Source organism: Balearica regulorum, chromosome 9, assembly GCF_011004875.1.
Source record: "Balearica regulorum gibbericeps isolate bBalReg1 chromosome 9, bBalReg1.pri, whole genome shotgun sequence".
Taxonomy (NCBI): Eukaryota; Metazoa; Chordata; class Aves; order Gruiformes; family Gruidae; genus Balearica; species Balearica regulorum.
Window position 1 is genome coordinate 240,439 of NC_046192.1, and position 20,066 is coordinate 260,504.

Below are 20,066 nucleotides of genomic sequence, written 5' to 3' on the forward strand. Positions count from 1 at the left end.
CCTCTTCAGACATCAGGACTTCTTCTCACTTTGGTAGGTGATGACCAGGCAGTGGTCCCCAGACTGCCTGTGGTTTCCATCATCCATGCAGTATTGGTCACACCAGCTCCCAGCTCTTCTCAGAGATGACCCTCTGGCTGCCCAGGCGGAAGTACTCTCGACTCACATCATGCCAGCGCCACGCGCCTGTCCCAAATGCCTTCAGTACCAGCCGCTGGTGCCAGCTCTGCCAGGGGGAACTTTCTACCCCATAGCCACCATCCCCGGCCCAAAGCTTTGCTCACTGAGTGGCTCCTCTGGCCAGGAACCCGCTGCTGAACCTGCCAGGAGCCAGAAGCGGGCGACTCATTCACGTTTCAGAGTGTGGATGGCAGAGAGTGTGCTGGAGGATGGGCATGATATGATGGGTTGTGGGCACACATGGCGGGTGCTGGGCACAGCATATTGAACAGGCGTGCGTGGCCTGTGGCATCATCAGAACATGCTGTGGGTGCCTGCGAGCCAGGCTGAGCCCACAGGACAGAGCTTGCTGCGGCAGGGACTGCTGCCGCGTCCCACCCCATGGCCCTGCCCCAGCATGAACCCTCCGGATGGCCACTCTCCTCCTGGTGGCTGGCACTCAGCCAGGAGTCCTTCTGCAAGGCAGGTCCTTGCTCAGGGAGACGCAGCCAACACGAGCTTTGTGCTGCTGGAAGAGTCGTGACCATGGCAGCTCTGCTGGGCCAGTCCCGTGGCACAGGACCTGCGTGCCCAGGAGCAGGTATCCCACCTGCTGGGTTGGTGGGGGGAACCATCAACCGTGGTGTCCTGGGGGCTGTGGGGATGGGGTCTGCATGGGTGCTTGCCAGTCCCAGAGACTGGCGTGCCTGGGGAGCGACCACACCAGCACTAGCAAGGGCGGACCCCCCAAAATGAGGTGGCTGAGACCAGCCAGCAAGGAGGGCGCTGGTGACACATTAACTGGACAAGGAGGAGACCAGGGGCAGAGTCCAGGCCGGTGGGGGGAGCACTGAGCCCCAGGGTCAGGGTCCACGGGGACGCCGGACAGTGCTGGCAGGGGATGCACTGCGCTGCAGTGCTAGGTGCTGCACAGGCAGCCTCCGCTGCTCCTCTCCTCCAGGCTCGGCTCCTGGGGATGGCAAAACGCGCCATGGCCGCCAGCCTGCTCCGCGTCCCCCCGCCCCAGGGGCTGCTCCGGCCCCTGGCTGTGCCGGAGAGACTGCTGCTCGGGCCAGGGCCCAGCAACGTGCCCCCCCGCATCCTGGCTGCAGGCGGCCGGCAGCTCCTGGGCCACATGCACCCCGAGGTGCTGCAGGTGAGCTGCCCCAGCCCAGCCTTCCTCCCCTCCTCTCCCTCGCCCCCCAGAAGGGGCTGGGACAGCTCTACTGTGGTGAGGAGGGCAATCGTGGTGCCAGTTGGTCCCCTGCCACCGCAGGTGATGGATGAGATCAAGGCAGGCATCCAGTACGCCTTCCAGACGCAGAACCGGCTGACCCTGGCTATCAGCGGCACTGGCCACTGCGCCATGGAGGCTGCCCTCCTCAACCTCCTGGAGCACGGTGACACCACGATGGTGGCTGTCAATGGCATCTGGGGACAACGCGCTGCTGACATTGCCAGGAGGCTAGGTATGCTGGGCACTGGTGGGGCTCAGGGGACCGGGCTTGCGAGCGGAATGCCAGAATGTGCCCCCTTGCTTGATGTCCCCATCCCAGTGGCAGTGGCCAGTGACATGGCTTCTGCAGCCAGAGAGCGCTCCAGGTTTTTTCCAGGGTGATGTCCCTCCGCTTATGGCAGTTTATGGCTTTTCCCCCTGGGCAAATCCAGGTGTGGCTAGTCCCTGGGGGGCGGACTTCCTCCTGGCTCATGCCCGACCAATTCCCTCGTGGAGCAGGTGGCTCCCCAGTGGGATACATGCCCAAATCTCACTCTTCCTCTGCCCAAATCCCTCCCAGGAGCTGATGTCCATGAGCTGCTGAAGCCCCCAGGCGAGTACTTCACTCTGCGGGACATCGAGGAGGTGAGCACCAGCCACGGTGCAGGGAGGCGGCGCGAGCCAGCCCCAGGGGCAGTCACCTTCCCCTCTGTTTCACGCAGGGCCTGGTGCGGCACAAGCCCTTGGTGCTCTTCATCACCCATGGCGAGTCCTCCACGGGGGTGCTGCAGCCGCTGGAGGGGCTGGGCGAGCTGTGCCACCGGTCAGTGCACGGTGGGCACCCACGGGGGCCAGCGGCACCCTAAGGTTGCCGTCAGGGATTGGGGCACGCAGATTTACGTGCCCTGGGCTCTCCTCTGGCTCTGTTGTGCTGGAAGCGGTTAGTGCCAGTGAGACACGTGGCCTTGGGGGACCGGGGTGCCGGGGCTGGAGGAGGAGTGGTGGCGAGAGGAGGTGGCAGCAGGAGGTGGTGGGGACACCAGGCTGAGCTCTGTCCTCCCACAGGCATGGCTGCCTGCTGCTCGTGGATGCGGTGGCATCACTCGGGGGAGCCCCCATCTTCATGGACCAGCAGGGTGAGCCACAGTGCCATCACAGACGTCCGGGGGACAAGGAGGCTTCACACCTGGGCCGGGGAGGGTGGTGGGATCAGCCCCACTGCCACATTTCGGGCTAGCAGCACTAGATACTGGTCCAGCTGCAGCCAGAGAGCCCGTTCCCCTCGGGGGACCATCAGCAGTGCCAGCGTGTCCCCCAAAGCTGGCCAAACACAAGCAGGACCTGCAGCATGTGCCACCCTGTGCTTCCCACCTGCTGCTTGCAGCCAAGCTGGGGGGGCTGAGCGCGTCCTCACTGGGAGCCCCTGGTCCCTAAGCAGCTGCATCCTCTCTTGGGCAGAGATCGACGTCCTATACTCGGGGTCTCAGAAAGTCCTCAATGCCCCTCCCGGCTCCGCCCCCATCTCGTTCAGCGAGCGAGCCAGGTAAGAGCAGCCCCGTCCCACCGGGGGGGGGGGGAAAGGCAATGGGGCTGGGGGGAGGCTGTCACCCCTCCTGCTTTGCCAGCCACCTGCTCCAGCCCCGCTCCAGAGAGTGCACCCAGCAGCAGCCCTGCGGGGTCAGAGCCCGGCCCACCCCTGGGCAGTGATGGCTGCTGGAGCCAAGCTCAGCACTCGCTTGGGGTGGCCCTGGGGGCCCTCCCGCAGGACTGACCCCACCCCGGAGCTGGCAAGGTCAAGGGCCAGCTCTTCCCCAGCACTCTGCTTCACCAGGGAGAAGATGCTGAGGAGGAAGATGCAGCCCCCATCCTTCTACCTGGACATGGGCTGGCTAGCAAACTACTGGGGCTGCGACGGCGAGGCGCGAAGGTGAGGGCAGGCTGCCTGGGACAGGTGGCTGCAGCCATCCCCCACAGCCTTTACTCTGGCTCGGGGGCCACCTGTCCTGCAGGTCTCGGGCCCTGTCTCCCCATTACCCTGTCCGCTGGTCGCGAAGCGGTCCGGGGGCATTTGCATCCCCTCCACACTGGTGCAGAGGGGCGGAGGACGCCACACCCTGGTTCCCGCCCCCGCCCACTGCAAGCTGGAGTACTGCTCTGCCGCGGGTCAGGCCAAACCCACCGTGGTGCCCCTTGGGTGTTACAGGTACCACCACACGGCACCAATCAACAGCTTCTTCAGCCTGCGGGAAGGCTTGGCCGTGCTGGCAGAGCTGGTGAGTGGTGCCAGGCAGGCGGGCGGACAGCGGCAGTGCCGGTGGGGCTCGGGGGAGCGGGTGGTGCCAGGAAGACCCCGCTGGTAGCAAGGACCTTCTCCCTCCTCTCTGCCCGCAGGGTCTGGAGAGCTCTTGGGAACGCCACCGGGCCAACTGCGCCCAGCTGTGCCAGGGGCTGCGCGACCTGGGGCTTGAGCTCTTCGTGAAGGAGGAGGTGGGTGTGGGGTGAGCCCAGCGCCACGGCGCGGGGGTAGCGTGAGGATGTGACCCTGCGTGGCTGGAGACGTGCCTGGGCAGCTTTTAATGCTGGAGAAAAAGACTCCCCCTGCCCCCCCACCCCACCCCCAGGGCTGCTCTCTCCTGGCAGGCTGCGGGGCTCACTGGGGGACAGGGCTGCAGCCAGGAGCTGCAGATTTAACCCAGTTTCTCTCTTCCCCAGAAGGCAAGACTTCCCACCATCACCACTGTCAGCGTGCCTGAGGGCTATGACTGGAAGGAGATCACAGCCTTTCTCATGGACAACCACGCCATCGAGATCGCTGGGGGCCTGGGCCCCTCCGTGGGCAAGGTGGGCAGCTTTCTCCCATCCTACTGCCCACGGCAGGGCACCGAACCCGGCTGCGGCTGCATCCATCAGCAGCGCACCCCACGATTAACAGTGTTCTCTGGCTGCAAACAGCAAACACATGGCTGGATGCATCCCATCGCCTGCAGCAATGCATAGCGGCTCCTAACCACACACAATTGCCACGCGTAATTGAATAACCTCACGCATAATTAGCAGGGTCACACGTCTTTAGAGGAAATGCATGTTCAATACGAGCAAGCAGGGACTCATGCACTCATGCCTGGCCGCGCGCATGGCCGCTCCTCGCGTGCCCCCTGCTCCGCACAGGAACCTGCGCTCTGCCGCCAGCTGCTCCGCTGGCAGGGAGATGGTGCCAGGGCACACCTGCACGGGTGGGTGCTGCAGGGAAACGCTTGCCCTTCTCCTCCCAGGTCCTGCGAATTGGCCTCATGGGCTGCAACTCGACCAGCAGCAATGTGGACCGCGTGCTGTGTGCCCTGCAAGATGCCCTCAGGCGCTGCCACCGCAGCAGGCTGTGAACACCCCTGCAAAGGGGGGGTCTGGAGGAGGCAGCATGGTGCTCCCTGCCGTGTCCGGCTGCAGGCAGCTGGCAGGCAGAGGGGCTCCACTAATTCCCCGGGATGCTGACAGGAAACACTGCAACACCCAGCAACCAAAGCCAAGAGTGGGAAGGAGAAGCTGGAAGAGCTGGGGATGTGGAGGTGAGGGCTGTGGCTCGGCAGATGCGGGACATGGCTCAGAACCCTTTCTCCCAGTCCCCACGCACAGTCACTCCTCACCCTGACGGCCTGGCTCCCCAGCTTCCCCCCTTCCCCTGGCCCCAGCACATGGCAGCCCCACTGCAAGCTGACACAAGGGCTGGATGCAGGATCCGACCACAGGTCCCTCCCACCACCACCACCCTCAGCTGTCCCTGCACCAGAGCCCAGCAGTGCAGGACACCAGCCATCCCCCTCAGATTCGGTCCCCTGGCATGAAACACCCGCCCTGGCACCCAGCTCTACCAGGGGAGCCGAGAGGTCATGAATCCCCACCCAGCTGCAGCAGACACACGCTCGCTCCCCGATACCATCTTTCCTCAATAAAGCGACATGGCAGCATGCTGCTCCCCGGCCCTGTAGCTCGCCTTGCTCTCCCCAAGTTTCAAGACACTCAGATGGGGTGGCAGCAGGGTCCCGCTCAGCTTTGCTGGGGGATTTCTCGCTGGATCTTGGAGAGGAGCTGGGACATTGCTGAGTGGCGTGTGCTGTCCTGGATCCGGTACACCTGGAACTAAGCAGAGGCAGATGGCGAGTGAGGGGAGGGGGCTCCCTGCTCTGCTCAAGCCCCACGGCCCAGTATCACCAGCCTCCCACAGCCTCCACGGCAGGATTGGGCAGCGCGTGCCAGTGGCTGCCAAGGGCCAGAGGGCTCTCGGGGGCAAATTCCGGCCCATCCTAAGCTGCCCGGCCCAGGCGGTTCCTGGTGCTGCCACGCTATGCCTCGTGAGACCAGCCGAGGGTCTTCGGTCCCCGTTACCTGGCTAAGCAGGATGTCAAAGTAGGCTGTGTCCCAGTAGGACCTGTCCTCCGTGGGGAGCTGCAGGAGGGCCTGGGTGCCAGGGTCTGTCTGCCAGCCGTCAGTGCATGCAAGGAGGCCAAAATGAAAGCGGAGGAAGCATCGAGGGTCCCGGGCGAAGCTCTCCACCTTACGGTAGAGGGAGGCGAAGTCCGGGGCGTCTCCTCCAAAGAGGTTCTCCTCCAGGTGCAGGAAGTGGGGCAGGTGCCGGGTGGCCAGGCAACGGAGGAGGATCACCAAGAGCCTGTAGACGGAGCCCTCCAGGTCCTGCCAGTCCTCTGGGCAGGGGAAGAGTTCCGTGCTCCACAGCAGCACCATCTGCGGGGAAGGAGAAAAAGGGTGTGGGATCAGGCACTCCCCACAAAGGCCATGCCTGCACACCCTGCAGGTCACCGTGCAACCACTTGTGGGGCTGAACCCCCAAAATGGACATCACGTCCTCAGCAGCCTAGGGCTGCGCAGGCTCTGGGAGCTGCTGCTTTGGCTGCTGCGGGTGCAGCTGACACCCCACCAACCCTTAGTTTTGAACCCTTGCTTCACTCCCCAACGAGCCCCCGTCTCAGCTCCAAGGCATGTCTCAGCTCCACAGCAGCTCCGAAACAAGAAGCCCAAGCTTTCTGCTGGCACCAAGCAATAGTAAAAAATCCTGCTTGTGGTTTCCATCAGCCGATGGCAAGGCAGGTGAACCCCCAGCAGCTGCCACGCCAGCTTCTTCAGCACTGTGCTGGCAAATGGCCCGGCACCGATGCCTTCTGGCAACGTGGTGTAATGGGCAATGCACACCGGTGGGCTAGAGCAGAAAATGCTTTCTTGAAGGACAGATGCACACTGTGCCTTTTGAAAAAAAAAAAAACAAACAAACAACAATAAAACATCAAAGAATGCAACATAAAGCAAAATCTACAGGGTTACTTGGAGCTGGAGCTATTCTCTCAGCAGAAGATGACTTTGCCTCCTTCTCCACCCTGGCCCAGAGAGCCACCACAAGGCAGGGCACACCTGGATTGTGCCACCCAGTGCTGTCCCCAGCACGGCCCCTTTCCCAACCGGCATCACCAGCTGGCATGGGTCCAGAGTGCCGAAAAGAGGATGGGTGGGGAGAGAGGGTTTTGTAGAGGGAACGCCACCCTCGGCCCTGCCTGGGCACCTCCCAGCACACCGGGACACAGGACGACCTGCGGCACAGCAGGCGCTGCAATGCAATCCCCCCTGCAGACCCAGGCAGCAGGGGATGCCCAGCACATTGACACAGAGCCCCAGCTCTCTGTGTTTCAGGCTGGAGGTTGCTGGTTCAATCCAGGAAGAAGGATCAAACCCCTCTAACCATGGCCAGCAGTGCGCATCCTTTCTGGACACAGCCGTGGGCTGGTACATCCCAAAGCACTGTAGGCACTTGGATTTGTTGCTTGGGATCTTCTTCCAGCAGCAACTCGGCTGCGGTGGGGTGCAGGGGAGTAGCCTTGGCTCTGCCTGCCTGGAGGCCCACTGTCCCACCAGCAGAACCCACCTACCTTCAGGTGGTTGAAGGTGAGACCAGCTTTCCCACCCTCCTCCCCCCAGTCCTGGCTGCGGAGCTGGTTGAGCAGGCGAAGGCTGTCCAGACGGTGTCCTTTCAGTGTGTCCACTGCCCGGAGTAGCTTCAGGATGGGGAGGTGAGTGGAGGATCTGGCGAGAAAAAGTGGGTTCCAGTGAGAGGGAGGATGGAGACCTGCATCCTCCCAGGTAGGGAGAGGATACCTGCAGTGACCCATCGTGCACGGGGATCCCCCCAGCAGCCCACGTGGGCACAGGCGTGCAGCATCCTAGATCCACCTCCTGCACCGCCGCTGGCGGAGAGGGACCGGGGAGATTTGCAGCATGATGGGGATGCTGCTGAGCAGCTCCTGCCTTCCCGGGAGGTACGAGAGGGGAAGAGAAGTGGGGCTGTGCTCCCCTACATGCAGTGGGGAGGGCTGCAGGCTGCCCCAGAGGGGAGGCTGGATTGGACCCCAAGGAGGGGCCGAGCATCCGGCTGGACCACATTATGCCCAAAATAAGCCTGGGCTGGCCCAGCCGGATGTTCGGCCCCTCCTTGGGGCTGGGTAGCTGTGTTGGCAGGCGAGGTGTGTGTCACCTTGGCCCCCCTCCCACCCACAGCCCGCCCCGGAAGGCACCTCATCACCCTGCTGCTGCCGGATGCCCAGGCTTGCTCCTGAAGCCTGAGCAGGGATCAGAGAGCTGTCCCCCTCCGTGTGGCTGGGGTTCAGCTCCTGCGAACAATCCCCCCCCTCTTTCCTTCAGCTGCCTGAAATCTGGCTGAGCTTTTTCCCCCGACACAGGGCAGTGGGTTTGGGCATCACAAGGTGGTGACTTCAGCCCCCTGCTGACATGTTCCTCCACTTTCCCATCGCCTTTTTGCCTACACCTGGCAGTGCTGCCAGCCAGGCGGGATCCCCGAGGCACGGTCGCCCCGCTACTCGCACAGCTGAGCCGCTCACCTCCAGTGATGCACAGAGGCAGGGACAAAGTGGGCCTCTTCGGTGGCCCTCCGGAGGCTGCCTTCGGGGAAGCCCCTGTCCTTCTGCCGCCCCTTGAGCCAGAGCGGCTCCTGTCGCCTCCTCACCACAGGGACGATGTCAAAGCGGACGGTCTTCCAGCCTCCACGGATCAGCAGGGAAAGCTCCATGGCATCTTCCTGCAGATTTTTGGCGCTGAGGTCACCTAGATGCGGAGGGTTTGGCTGCGGTTATGAGGTTACTGCAGCCCGTCCCACAGGCTGAGCCAGGTATGTGCCGCAACGCCCATGGGCTTGTCCCACCCTGCTCGACTTAGCCCTTTCCAATGCTGTGGTTTGGCTGTGGTTCCTCAGTGAAAGCCATTCCCCAAACCACGCTGGGGTGGTTTTCAGGAAGGAGCATCGCTCCCGTGGGGCTCAGGACCAGGCTGGCAGGTGTGGGCACAGCAGGGAGCCCTGAGCAGAGGATGAACAGGGCCATGCTGCTGGGCGGCTAAACAGTACCAAGAAAGACAATGTGGTCCAAGAAAAACGGACGAAGAAAGGTCTCAGGTTGTGAGGGTAGAGGAAGATGAAGGGCTCTGGCTTGGCCATGGAGGAAGGAGGGAATGGTGGGCTTGCTAGGGCTGGGTTAGGAGACTTTCAGACCTGTTGGTCGTCTCGCATCACCTTTCCATCAGGGCTGAGATTTACTTCAAGAAGCACCTTTAGAAATAGCAATGCATGAAGAAGCTGATGGGACCCCTATGGGCATTCCTAGGGTCCCTTCCCCACCATGTCCTTCTCAAGGACACCGAGCCCAGCTGGGGCCCGTGTGTGCGCAGGGTCAGACCCATGCCCCAAGGTCCCAGTCCAGCCCTGACGCGCTTCCAGCTCACCCTCCAAACACCCTCCTCCGGGGAGCATTGGAGGCCAGTAGACACAGGAGGAACATGGTTAGGGTGAGCCAAGCATACCAAGTCCCTGAGCAAACCCTCCCCAGGGACTAACAGCAGGGGTGGGTGAATCCTGTGCGGAGCTGCCACCCACCAAGGAGGGTGCCATCAGCCCAAGGTGAAGATGCCTGAGGATGACTCTGCTGCCGTGGGATGGCATAGAGTAGTTTGCATCTCCCCTTCCTTAGCTGAGGGCAAAGCCTGTTCCAGCGCACAGCAGGGCCACATGCCCAAGGACTTACACACCAGCCCGTTTGCGCAGGGACCACCACCAAGCTGGGCTCCCCAGCTGTGCTGGAGGCAGCTCCCAGCTGGGGAAGTGCCCCGCCAGCATACGCACCTGGCTGGAACAGGAAGAGGCGTTGGCAGCGCACGATGGCTGAAACAAGGAGCTCTTTCAGGTGCTGGAGGACTTTGCCTGGAACCAGGCACCCCATACCTCCTTGCTCCATTACACCCACGGCGCTGGTCCAGTCCTCCAAGTCAGTCCCTGGAGAGGGCACTTCCAGACAGAAGGTGCCCAGCCCCAGGCAGTGCCCGGCTGGGGTGTCCCCGGGCCAGCATGCCAGCACCCGCAGGGCATCGCCGTCGATCCTCAGGGGGACCTCCACGGTGACAGCATCCTCGGAAGTGCAGAGAGCAAACTCGAAGGCTTCCAGGTTCCTGGCGTAGTCCACAAGGAAGCGGGGGTCCCTGGCATGGACATCCTCCAGCAGGGTCAGCAGGATGTCCTCAGCCCGCTGGAAATGCTCCAGCCGCTGCCTCTCGTGGGACACTATTGCCCCCAGGTAGCTGCGCCAGTGGGAAGCGCTGGCTGACATGGCAGCTCTGACACTGTCCCAAGCTGGCTCCAAGCAGCAGTAAAAATATGTGGGCAGGGAGGGCAGGGCTGGGAGCTGGCGCGGGGTGGGCGGAGGGAAGCCACAGCCGGGTGTCGACAAGCACCACTGGGTGAGCGCCAGGGAGAGCTGCTGGGAGAACCACGGGCCCCCAGGGCAGACCCAGGGTGGGGGACCAAGTCACACCACAGCCCCCCCGCAGCCCAGAGGGATGACAAGGGATGCTCGGCCGGCGGGTCGTACCAGGACAGCGCTGCAGTCTCCCACGCCTCTCCCAGCACCGGGGCCGCGTGCCAGCGGCATCGCCTCACAGCCAGCGACAGAGGAAGGTGAACCACCGCCCTCCCGCCCCCCGGCCCGGCTCCTTCAGACTCTGCTCCGCACTGGCCTGGTGCCCACGGGAGCTGGGAACAGCCTCGTGCTGGCACGGGGCCGTGCTGCGGTGGCTGTGGGAGGGCTGCGGGACCCCCGTGCCCACCGTGCGGGTGAGCAGCGCGGCCCTGCGGGCCCAGCCCCAGGCCCAGCCCACAGCTCCATCAGGCTCAGGCTCAAGCTTGCCAGAGGTAGGCAGCCACCAGCGCCCCCCCGGCCGGGCTGATCCACCTGGGCCCGGCCCTGCACCTGGCCCACCGCCCGCCCAGGCCCAAGCCCAAGCCCAAGCCCAAGCCCAAGCCCAAGCCCAGGCCCGGGCCCAGGCCCGGCCCCCGGCCCCCCCCCGGCCGGGCAGACCCTCCGGGCCGGGTCCCCACCGAGACCCGCCCCGCCCCGCCCCGCAGGTAGGCCCCGCCCCCGTCACCCCGTCATCCCCGCTCCCACCACGCCCGAGGTCGCTGCGGGAGCACGGCCACGGGGGGACGCGCAGACCGGCCCTTTCGGCCCCAAAACCGCTGCGGAGCGGGGTGGGAGCCGGCCGTGGCGGCAGAGGTGGCTGTCCTCTGCCTGGCTGCCGCCAGGAGGAGCAGCTGCTGCTGAGGCAAGGGCTGCGTCCTGCGTTCCGCGCTCCGATCCGAGCGGGGTCTCGGTCACTTTCTGCCTGGGAGAAGCCTGGGACAGGCTTAGCCTCTGGGCTGTCCTGAGTTAGGACAGCTCTAGCCAAAACAGAGACCGGCTGTTGTCTGCACACAGCCTTTCTGGCTGTACCCTTGTACCTGCCCTCAGTTCTTCAGCATCTCCCACAAATCCCGGAGAGATGGGTGCATGCGGAGCCCTCCCCGGGGCAGGTTCCCTGGCTTCACGGGCCCTGAGCCGCGGCTCTTAATAACGACAGCCCATGGACGGAAGGCAGGGCTCTCCCAGCAGGACAGCACGGTTCAGTAATCCCAGGCTTCCCTGCAAACTGCTCCTGCCCTCGGTCAGAGCGCAGGAGGGAGCAGGGGAGGCTCCACGGCAGCAGGAACTGGTGTGCGAAGGGGGTCATAGCTGAGTGTGGGCCCCTGGCACAACTTCTGGGGAGGCAAGAGAGAGCCATGGGGCTCACGATTGGTCCTCCCACCTCCTGTAGCTCAGGCTCTTTATGGTCCTTTTGCATAGCCCAGATGAGATTTCCGGATCTGCCTGGGGTTGTTTCTAGTTCATCCCTGTGCCTCCTTCAGGCCTGAGTGACTGCGGATCCACCCTCCAGGCAGGGCTGTGTCCCTCATGGCTGGCTGTCCTTCTGCCAGCTGAACCCTGGGGAGCCCTGGCTGCCTTCCGAGAGCAAGCAGGGCCAGAGCTTCAACCCACAGAGCATCCTCGAGCCTGCAGTACGAGCCACAGAGGTGACCGGGAGCCCGCACCAGGTTCCTCACTGCCTGGGGGCTGGGCATGCCCAAGGTTGGGGAGTCCCAGCCAGATTTTAACCCCCTGACAGGGGGCAGCAGGCTCTGCATCTCCTTACCCAAGCCCTGTGCTCCCAGTTTCACCCCACCTGAGCAGAGGACTCTCAGTCCCCCACAGCGACCACTGTTCCAGACAGGCCGGTCTTACTCTCTTTCATCACACAGGGAGGACAAAGTCCGCTGGCATCCCAGAGAGCAGCCAAAAGTGGCAGGACTCCCTGTGGCCAAAGCAGGGCTCCTGGGGGCTTCACACACCCCGTCAGAGGGGTTTGGGCTCATCCTGGAGGATGCTGAGCCCAAGCCAGGCAGGAGAGACGACCACTCCAGGCCCCGATGTGGGGAAAAGAGGGTGGAGAGCCACAGGCCACTGCTGTCACGGGGGTGGTGGGGCACGGCTCACTGCTGGAGGGGCCGCTGCGTGCCCTAGGAGCATCACTTCATCACGGACGGAGTCCCTACGGTGGCAGCAGCTGGGACAGTCCTTCAGGCAGCGCCTGGCAGGGATGCTGGAGGAGGCCACGGGGGGTCACGCAGAAACTGAACTGTGAGCAGGAGCGGTCTAGAGGAAGATAAGGCTCGTTAGGGTGGGGAGACGGGGCAGTTCCCCTGGACAGCTTGGTGCTGGCTGGGGAACCGTGCCCTCCTTGGCGCAGCGCTGGCTGACCCCACCGCGCAACCCTGGCATCCCGCTCCCATCACTGCCAGAGCTCTGGTGCTGGGAGGAGTGAGTGTGACCTGACCCCCCCAGCTCCTCACTGCCTTTGGCACCCGCACTTCGCAGACCTCCGTGTGCCACCATCGAGAGGTGGGTGCTACAAAATGCTGCCCTCTGCCCCTTCCCACAGGCTGGGGCCTTCCCCTTTCCCCTTCCTCCTTCCTCTTTTCCCCTTCCCCCATCCTCCTTCCCCTTCCCTTTCCCCTTCCTCCTTCCCCTTTTCCCTTTCTCCTTTCCCCTCTCATTTCCCTTTTCCCTTTCATCTTTCTCCTTTCCCCTTCCTTCCCCTTTCCCCTTTCCCCTTTCCCTTTCCCCTTCCCCTTCCCTTTCCCCTTCCCCTTCTTTCTTTCCCTTCTTTCCCTTTCCCTTTCCCGTTCCTCCTTTTCTCCCGCACAGGCAAGGGGCCAGGAGCAGGTCCTGGAGGAGCAGCTACCCCGCTGCTGCCAGGTGCAGGCAGCGCAGGCAGCGCAGGCAGCAGCCCTGCTGCAGGCACAGTGGGAGAAGGAAGAGCTGGCAGGGGAGCGGTGCTGGATGCTGCCCAATACCCCAGCAGAGCTGGGGCGCTGGGGTGCAGAGCGGGGTCCCCCTCCAAGCTGCGGGACAGCCACCAAGGCCAAGCAGGCAGCTCAAGGTGGCAGGTCCGGCCCCTGCCTGCACTTTGCCTGCCTGGGAGGAGGTTGCCCTGTGCAGCCAAGGCAGATGCCACCCAACGGGAGGGAGAGGAGCTGGCGTGGAGGGGGGATGGTGCAGGTCGGGGTGGTGGGACCGTGTCTCGGGGAGGCAGCAGAAGCTCCATCCTGTGCAGAGGAAGCACCAGAACACAGCGAGGGGGGGGGGGGCGGGGGGCTGTTTGTGCCGGGTTTGTGGGCGAGTGGCACAGCCCGGCATGACACAGGGCTGGGCGTCCAGGGCAGCGCCAGGACGGGTCACCCAGCGGTAGGCTCCGTCGCCATTCGAGGCGAGACATCAGGGAAAATTTCCTAGCAAGGAGGCCAGTTAGGCCATGGAAGACATGGCTCGAGCACGCAGTGCTCAGTCTGGACGAGTCGCCGGGGGGGTGGCAGGGAACGGCCTGGCACTGGCAGAGGGGCCGGGCTGAATGAGCTAATCGCTCGTTTTCCATCTCAGCATTTTATGGTTCTACGAATTTTTGCTCTGTTAAGAGAGAGAAAACAACTCAAAACTAAGAGCAAGGGCAAGGGAGAGAGAGGAAAATACCCGGGGGTCACAGGAGCGTTCGACACGGCAGGGGTGGGCGAGGGGCTGCGGCGAGCCCCCGGCGTCCCTCACTCGGCTCACCCCTCTGCAGGACTCTGCTAGCAGCATCACCCGTGCGCCCTGCCAAGTGCCATCACCACCCAGCAGAAAGTTTGAGGGGTTTGAGCTGATGGGTGGAGGAGCTGGGGGGTGCCCAGGGAGACCGGGATGCAGGAAGTAAGCGATGCTCTGCCCCAGCGCCCCAGCTCTGCGCTGGCCCCAGCGCTGGCACCCCTGCACCCCACGAGCCTCCCGCCGGAGATGGGAGTCTGCCCGGAGTGGCATGGCCCCCGGCAAAAAGGCTGGGGTGGGAAGGGGGGACGCTGGCAGGGGAGGTAGAGAGGAAGGGAGAGTAATTTAACATGACAGGCTGTTTATTTTGGCAAAAAGGGTTTCTTTTCAACAGATTTCAAAGCCTGGCCCTGGGGCTGGGGGGGGACCACACAGAGCAGTGGGAGAGCAGGGGTGCGAAGGTGGGTTCGATGGGGCGCTCAGACCGAGAGAGATGGAGCCTTGTCTGCTCGTCCCCGAGGAACCGCCGAGAGTTCACAACCCCGGGTGTGCTCGCACGCTCCAGTGGAGCCCCCACTCCCAGGGTGCCCCCATGGGCGCCCGCGCGCTCCCGCACACACGTGCTTGCCTGCACGCACCCGCACACGTTCGCACGCTCCCCCAGCCCCGGCTCCTTCCTCTGGGCCAGGGCTCAGCTGGAGTCTTGGCTTCCCCCAGCGACATTTCAAAAGAGGCTGTTTTTTAAAAAAAAAAAAAAAAAATTGCTAGGAAAGAAATAATTATTATAATCACATTAAGAGCTTTGGCTGTAAAAGCCCTGCGAGAGTGCGGGGAAGGAGCCGAGGCTGCTAATGGCAGGGAGCGCGGGGGGTGGTTTTCCTGCCTTGTGCTCTTTTTTTTTTTTTCTCAATCCCAGTCCAACACACACACACCCCCCTTTTCCTCCCCTTTATCCTGGGAAAAGAAAACAATTTATTTAATGATGGATCGTCCCTTTCTCTGGTCACTGACCTTCTGGGTGAATTTCTGCTGAGCTCGGCGGAAAACGTGAGGCTGGGATGTGGATCCCATCTGTGGGTGGGGGAGGGGAGGGGGGGGACCTCACCCTCATCCTTCCCAAAAACCACAGCAACAGTCCTGGGGAGTGGGATGGGGCCAGCGCGGAGGGTCCCTGTGGCAGCGGGGGGCTTTTCTGCAGCCGCTGTCCCTGCAGCCCCGGGCCCAGGGCTCTGGGAGCAGATGTGGGGGTTGCAGTGGCCCCCCAGAGCCCTGTTCCCCATCCCCTTCGCCCTCTGGGAGACCTGCAGGGGTTCCCGGCACCCCCCAGCCTTCTCCTCAACCTGGCCCAGGGTACAAGGGCTGGGTTGGGGTGCAGTGCCGGGGTGGGAGCGGGGGACAGAGGAGCTGTACCCAGGGTGAGAGCAGGGGATGGAGGAGCAGTCTGCATCCCACCAGCAGCCGCATCCCCCTTTGCTGCCCGGTCGTGGGGCAGCGAAGGGGCTTTCTCAGCTCGGGGGGGCTGTGGGAAGTGGTTTTCAGACCTGGGCAGGCAAGAAGACCAGGCAGGAGGCTGGGGACCAGGCCAGGGACGCGCGTGGGGCTGCGCAAAGCTCCCAGCAGCGGCCAGCAACACGCACCACGCAGCAGGCGGTTTGGCCCCCAGCTCTGCTCCCCGGGGAGAGGAAAGCCGGGGGGAGCGGAGGCAAGGGGCAGGATCAGCCCAACCAGCCACCTTTCATTCGAGGGGGCTGTCAGCACCCAGCGTGCATCACCCCGGGGTCCCGGCAGTGGGTGCAGCCCAGTGCCCCCCACCGGTCGCGCTCAACCCCGAGCTGACCTGCAAAGCAGGGATGGAGCAATCCAGCGTCCAGCCCCCTCCCCTCTGGCCCTTCCTCTGCCATGGCCTGTTGCTCAAAGCATGGTTCTTGTAAAAACGCGTAAATATTTATACAAGAATAATTTAAAAAACATGGTCTGTCAAATAATCAAAGCAGCAGAACATCCGAAGAGCTTTCAGCTGGATTGGGAAATCCGGTGTTGCTTTCCAACGCCACGCTGCGATGCTGGAGGTGCTCGTGGCCGGTCCTGGCCCTGCAGGCTGCCGGTCTTGCAGGCGCGGGTTCACGGCAGGTTTGAGGTCTTCGTTAACGTGGTTTAGGGGACTGCAGTGGCGGGTGGCTTTCGCTTGCATCAACTCGAGCCACCCGCTGCTGGGAGCCCCAGCTGTGTATGGGACTGCGCCAGGCACCGGCTTCAGCCTCACATCCTGGTGTCGGCACTGTCCCCCACACCGGGACCACTCCAGGAGCCGGAGAAATCTTTGGGTGAAGTGCTGCACCCCTGTCGTCCCCTGAGCTGCATGACGGGGCCAGGGACTAGCACGTGGAGTGGCAGGGTGGCAGCTGAGCTGGCAGGACAGCCCCCTGGTGCGGCGGGATGGCAGGGGTACAGCTTCCCCATCCCTCCGGAGCTGGCAGCACCCTCAGCGCTTCAAAAGCTGGGCTTTGCAGTGGTGGGGCGAGAGCCTTGGGCCGGGGTTTCCCTCAGGGAATGAGATTTGTGTCCGTCTAAACGGTCCCACGTCCCCATTTGTACTGGTGTCACCAGTCGGTCGCTGGCACAGCCACGGCTTCTCTCCTGCACCTGGCGGCACCACGTCCCCCTCGCACTGCTGAGAAGCCTCGAGCTGCCGCTGCCTGGGGAGCAGGGGAACCGCCTTAAAATGGCGGCGGCACCTGGAGACCCCCAGCCCCATTTCCTTCTGCTCGCTTGGGGCTCCCTTGGCTGTGGCAAGGCAGGGGACGTAATTGCCACCGAGCAATGACCCTGCTGCCACCATAGCTCAGCTGACCTGCAGCCCCCAGATGCCTCGGCCACACGGCTCGGGGGGGTTCCAGGGTGGCGGGGGAAGGCGAAGGGGTGGGAGAGGAGAAGGGGTCCCCCCTGTTCCCATGGCCCCGTAGAGCCAGGGGGCAGAGGCAGGCGCTGCCGCGGGCTCAGGCAGCTCAGGGGGAGCCGGAGCCGCGTGTTGCAGTAACCTCTGTCCTCCTGGCCGCCCTCCAGCCCCTTCCCACCACCCGCATTTATGCGCGTGATTCATGTTCTTGCATTCTTTGAACCCTAGCCAGATACCGAGTTCAAACCCCTTCATTAAAACCTTGCCCCCCCATCCCCCCCAGTGCCTGGGCACCTCCTTGGGCTACCTGGCTGCCTCACCCGGCCCAGGGAGGGGGCTCCCAGCGCCGCTACCCCCCCGCGGGAGGTGATGCTTGTGCGGCACATGTGTTCAGCATCGGTGGGGAACGCTCTCCGCGCTCGGCCTAATTAGCTGGAAGGGAGGGGGAGAGCCAAATCCAAACCATGTGCTGACCTGCAGGCCCCTACGCCCAAAAGCATCCGTGCTGAATGCTCTCTGGATCGTTAATAGCTCCCCGGGTCCTTTCCGCACGTCGTCGTTCCCCCCCCCCCAAAATGTGCGGGGCCTGGCTGGGATGGGGGAGGGCTTTGTGCTCTTTCCCAGCGGTTTTCCAGGCCTGCCCTTCATGGTAGGCAATGGGCAACCCCTGGGCTGCAAGCAGCAGCCAGCAGGAACAGGGAGGCAACTGCCTGTGGATTTGGGGCAACCTCAGTGCTGGGATGCCGGGGAGACACAGGCTCGAGGTCAGCCAAAGGATCTTTGCCTCCATCCCTCGCTCCCGGAGGCGGCATCAGCCTCTCCCTCTGGCACAGCTTTGCAGCGGGCAAGCTCATCCCACAGCGCGCCCGGTGCCTGCCGGCCTGCTCAACCCGCTCGCGGGGGCCTGCGGCGCCTGGGAGGAAGCACCAGGTCGGAACGCTGCTGGGACCCACGCAGAGGCGTTTTGCTGGGGAGCGTTGCTGGTGGCAGATGCCAGGAAGGGCAAGGGAAGCCCGGGATGAGTGCCTGGGATGCTCCCAGGACCTGCACAGTCCCCACCCCAACCATGACAGCCCCACGAAACCCGGCCCCATTTTGGAGGCTGCCGAGAAGCTGGACACCCTGAATGCGGCCGTGGGTGTAGGAAAGGGGCATTTTTCTCAGCGAAGGAGCGAGCAGTGGCGGCCAGTGCTTGGCCAGATGGCGTGGGGAAAGGGCTGCTTCCTCCCGCGCTTCTCCCAGCCTTCCAGCACGGAGCCCGGCTTCGCACCGGCTCCAGGTCCTGGCCCAGAGGAAATGGCTGCCGGCCGCGGCCCGCAGCTGTTTTCCCCGCTTGGGTAGCTGCTTTCAATTTAACATCCCGGGGAGCTGGACTGGGACGACGCAGGGGAAGCGTTGCAGTGCTTTCCCGTGCGAAGCCTGCCTAGAAAAAAACCCTTCCCTCACGCTCGGGATGGCTGCCGGCAGGGCTGCTCCCTCCTGCCTGCCCTGCCTGTCCCTGGGGGGAAAACCGGCCGGCAGAAACCCGGGATGGCCTCCGTGGGGATGCAGGCGGCAGCACGGGGCAGGTCGGTGCCACCACGTCCCGGTGTCCCGTGGGAGCTGGGCATGCAGCGGGGCCTGGCGCTGTGCGGCGGTGCTGGGAGACAGGACTTGTGGGAGCAACGGCACGAGGGGGGCTCGGCCCCCGCCGCGGGACGTGTGGGGCTCAGCTTCCCGGGTGTGAGGTGGTGGGTGGTGACAGCCAGAAGACCCCCCCACCTCAGTCGCTCCCCAAAAGAGATGGGTCTCGGCTGGCACCCCCCGAGCCACGGATGGGCTGCGTGGGGCAGGCGGGGGTGCCCCTGTTGCGTCCCCCCGCGTGGCCTCCCCCGGGCCAGGGAAGGGGCAAGCAGCCTAATGCCTTCCAGAAGATCAGCTGTAAATGGCCAGGGAGGGTAATTCATATCAAACTCATAAAGCCTTTATTAGTGTCTCGGGGGAGAAATCCGGATGTGGCCGTTTATTTATTTTGGATTTCGCCTTTTTTTTTTCCTTCTTTTTTTTTTTTTTTTTTCTCTTTTCCTTTTAACATTTTCTTCCAGGAGATTTTTAAAGGGACAGGGACACCTTGCCATGCTCAGCAGCGGGGCTTGGTGGGGGCTGGCTGCCCGCGGGACGTTTTGTCCCAAAGTGTTGGTGCTGGCCAAGGTGCCTTGGCATCTCAAGGGCTCGGACACATCTCGGGGTCCCGCTTTGGGCCCACTACAAGGGGGAGCAGGTGCTGGTGCTGCTGGGGACTGGGGATGCCATGCTGCCCCAAGGGCGTTTTGGAGCCCCTCAGCCTCACCCTGGGTGCTGCATCCCTGCTGCCCGCAAGGTCCCCCCTGCCCTCGGCCCTCCACACCGTGCCTCAGTTTCCCCCACTCTACAGAGAGGCGATGGTCCCCGTGGCGGCGCTGCCGCCTCTCGGGACAGCCAGCAGCACGTGGGCAAGGATTTTGGGAGCACCGTCGCGCCGATGGCAGCGCTGGGGCCCCGGTGAGGCAGACTTTCCGCAGTGGTGTCTGTGGCTGGTCCTAACCCAGTCCCGCTGTTGTTTGCTCCTCTGCTTCGCTCTTTACATAATTTGTTCCTTGGCTCCTTTTCAAACGTACCTCGCAATCGTTACAGCAGAGGATATTTATACAGCGGGGGTGTGGAATAACACGGAAAACCTCTGGAGCCGGGGACCGGATTCCCGCACCGTCCCAGCGCCAGGGGCAGGCGACAGCCCTCCCCAGTTTTGCCAGGACCGTGGACGGGGCTGGATGGGGTTCTCCCTTGCAGCCTCCCCCAGCTGTGCCAGCGCACCCTGGGTGCCGCGGGACGTGTTGGACACAGCCGTGGGGGCGCGGGGATGCGGGAGGGGATGGGGGCACCGAGCCCCACAGCCCAGCCAGATCCCTCACCCCAGCACCTGCCCTGTGGCGGCATAGGCAGCATCCATCGTTCGCTATCAATTAACTATCAAAACCCACCGGTGCTTTTTAGTGGGGTCTCCCGGGGGGGCAGCCCCAGCAGTTTTCTGGGGGTCTCGGGCTTTCTTGATTTATCAGATGATAAATGTAGGGTGGGTGTGGGGTTTTTTTTCCTCCAGTGGAGACAAAGAGGCCCTTGAGCCTAAAGCGTAACTTAAAACATGGCATTCCTGAAAAGAATTTCCTGATAATATTTTTAGCACCTGAAAAAAAAAAAAAAAAAAAAAAGTGGGGGGGGAGAAGAAAAACAAAGCAAATAACACCATTTTTTTCTCTTCCACTTCCCCCCGCCCCAGTCCTGTTTTAAA

The 20,066-nt window shown here is 63.3% G+C and overlaps 2 protein-coding genes across 3 annotated transcripts; one reads left to right on the forward strand and one right to left on the reverse strand.

Moving 5' to 3' along the window:
- Nucleotides 1-1,027: 1,027 nt before the first annotated feature.
- AGXT (alanine--glyoxylate aminotransferase) lies at nucleotides 1,028-5,331 on the forward strand. 2 transcript variants are annotated; one of them, XM_075760611.1, is made up of 11 exons: nucleotides 1,028-1,315; nucleotides 1,436-1,628; nucleotides 1,956-2,020; nucleotides 2,098-2,198; nucleotides 2,441-2,511; nucleotides 2,834-2,918; nucleotides 3,207-3,302; nucleotides 3,579-3,648; nucleotides 3,767-3,862; nucleotides 4,088-4,216; nucleotides 4,648-5,329. In XM_075760611.1, exons 1-11 carry the CDS (start codon nucleotides 1,061-1,063, stop codon nucleotides 4,753-4,755), a joined length of 1,269 nt encoding a protein of 422 aa, XP_075616726.1. In that variant the 5' UTR covers nucleotides 1,028-1,060; the 3' UTR covers nucleotides 4,756-5,329. The 2 variants fall into 2 exon arrangements, with proteins under 2 accessions (XP_075616726.1, XP_075616725.1); XM_075760610.1 differs by having other exon boundaries at nucleotides 1,041-1,315; nucleotides 4,091-4,216; nucleotides 4,648-5,331.
- An 82-nt stretch (nucleotides 5,332-5,413) lies between these two features.
- MAB21L4 (mab-21 like 4) lies at nucleotides 5,414-10,099 on the reverse strand. The gene is made up of 5 exons (XM_010307905.2): nucleotides 9,564-10,099; nucleotides 8,272-8,494; nucleotides 7,306-7,459; nucleotides 5,756-6,112; nucleotides 5,414-5,509 (listed from the first exon to the last, which is right to left on the reverse strand). The coding sequence occupies exons 1-5, from the start codon at nucleotides 10,042-10,044 to the stop codon at nucleotides 5,417-5,419; spliced, it is 1,308 nt and encodes a 435-aa protein (XP_010306207.2). The 5' UTR covers nucleotides 10,045-10,099; the 3' UTR covers nucleotides 5,414-5,416.
- Between the last annotated feature and the right edge of the window lie 9,967 nt (nucleotides 10,100-20,066).

Bases quoted from the DNA above. Each gene is read 5' to 3' on its own strand.
- AGXT (XM_075760611.1), top strand. From the start codon at position 1,061: ATGCACTGCGCTGCAGTGCTAGGTGCTGCACAGGCAGCCTCCGCTGCT. The intron at 2,021-2,097 runs GTGAGCACCAGC...TGTTTCACGCAG, and splicing joins CTCTGCGGGACATCGAGGAG to GGCCTGGTGCGGCACAAGCC. The intron at 2,199-2,440 runs GTCAGTGCACGG...GTCCTCCCACAG, and splicing joins CTGGGCGAGCTGTGCCACCG to GCATGGCTGCCTGCTGCTCG.
- MAB21L4 (XM_010307905.2), bottom strand. From the start codon at position 10,044: ATGTCAGCCAGCGCTTCCCACTGGCGCAGCTACCTGGGGGCAATAGTG. The intron at 8,495-9,563 runs GTGCGTATGCTG...CTCCGCATCTAG, and splicing joins CCTCTTCCTGTTCCAGCCAG to GTGACCTCAGCGCCAAAAAT. The intron at 5,510-5,755 runs GTAACGGGGACC...GCCTCTGCTTAG, and splicing joins TTGACATCCTGCTTAGCCAG to TTCCAGGTGTACCGGATCCA.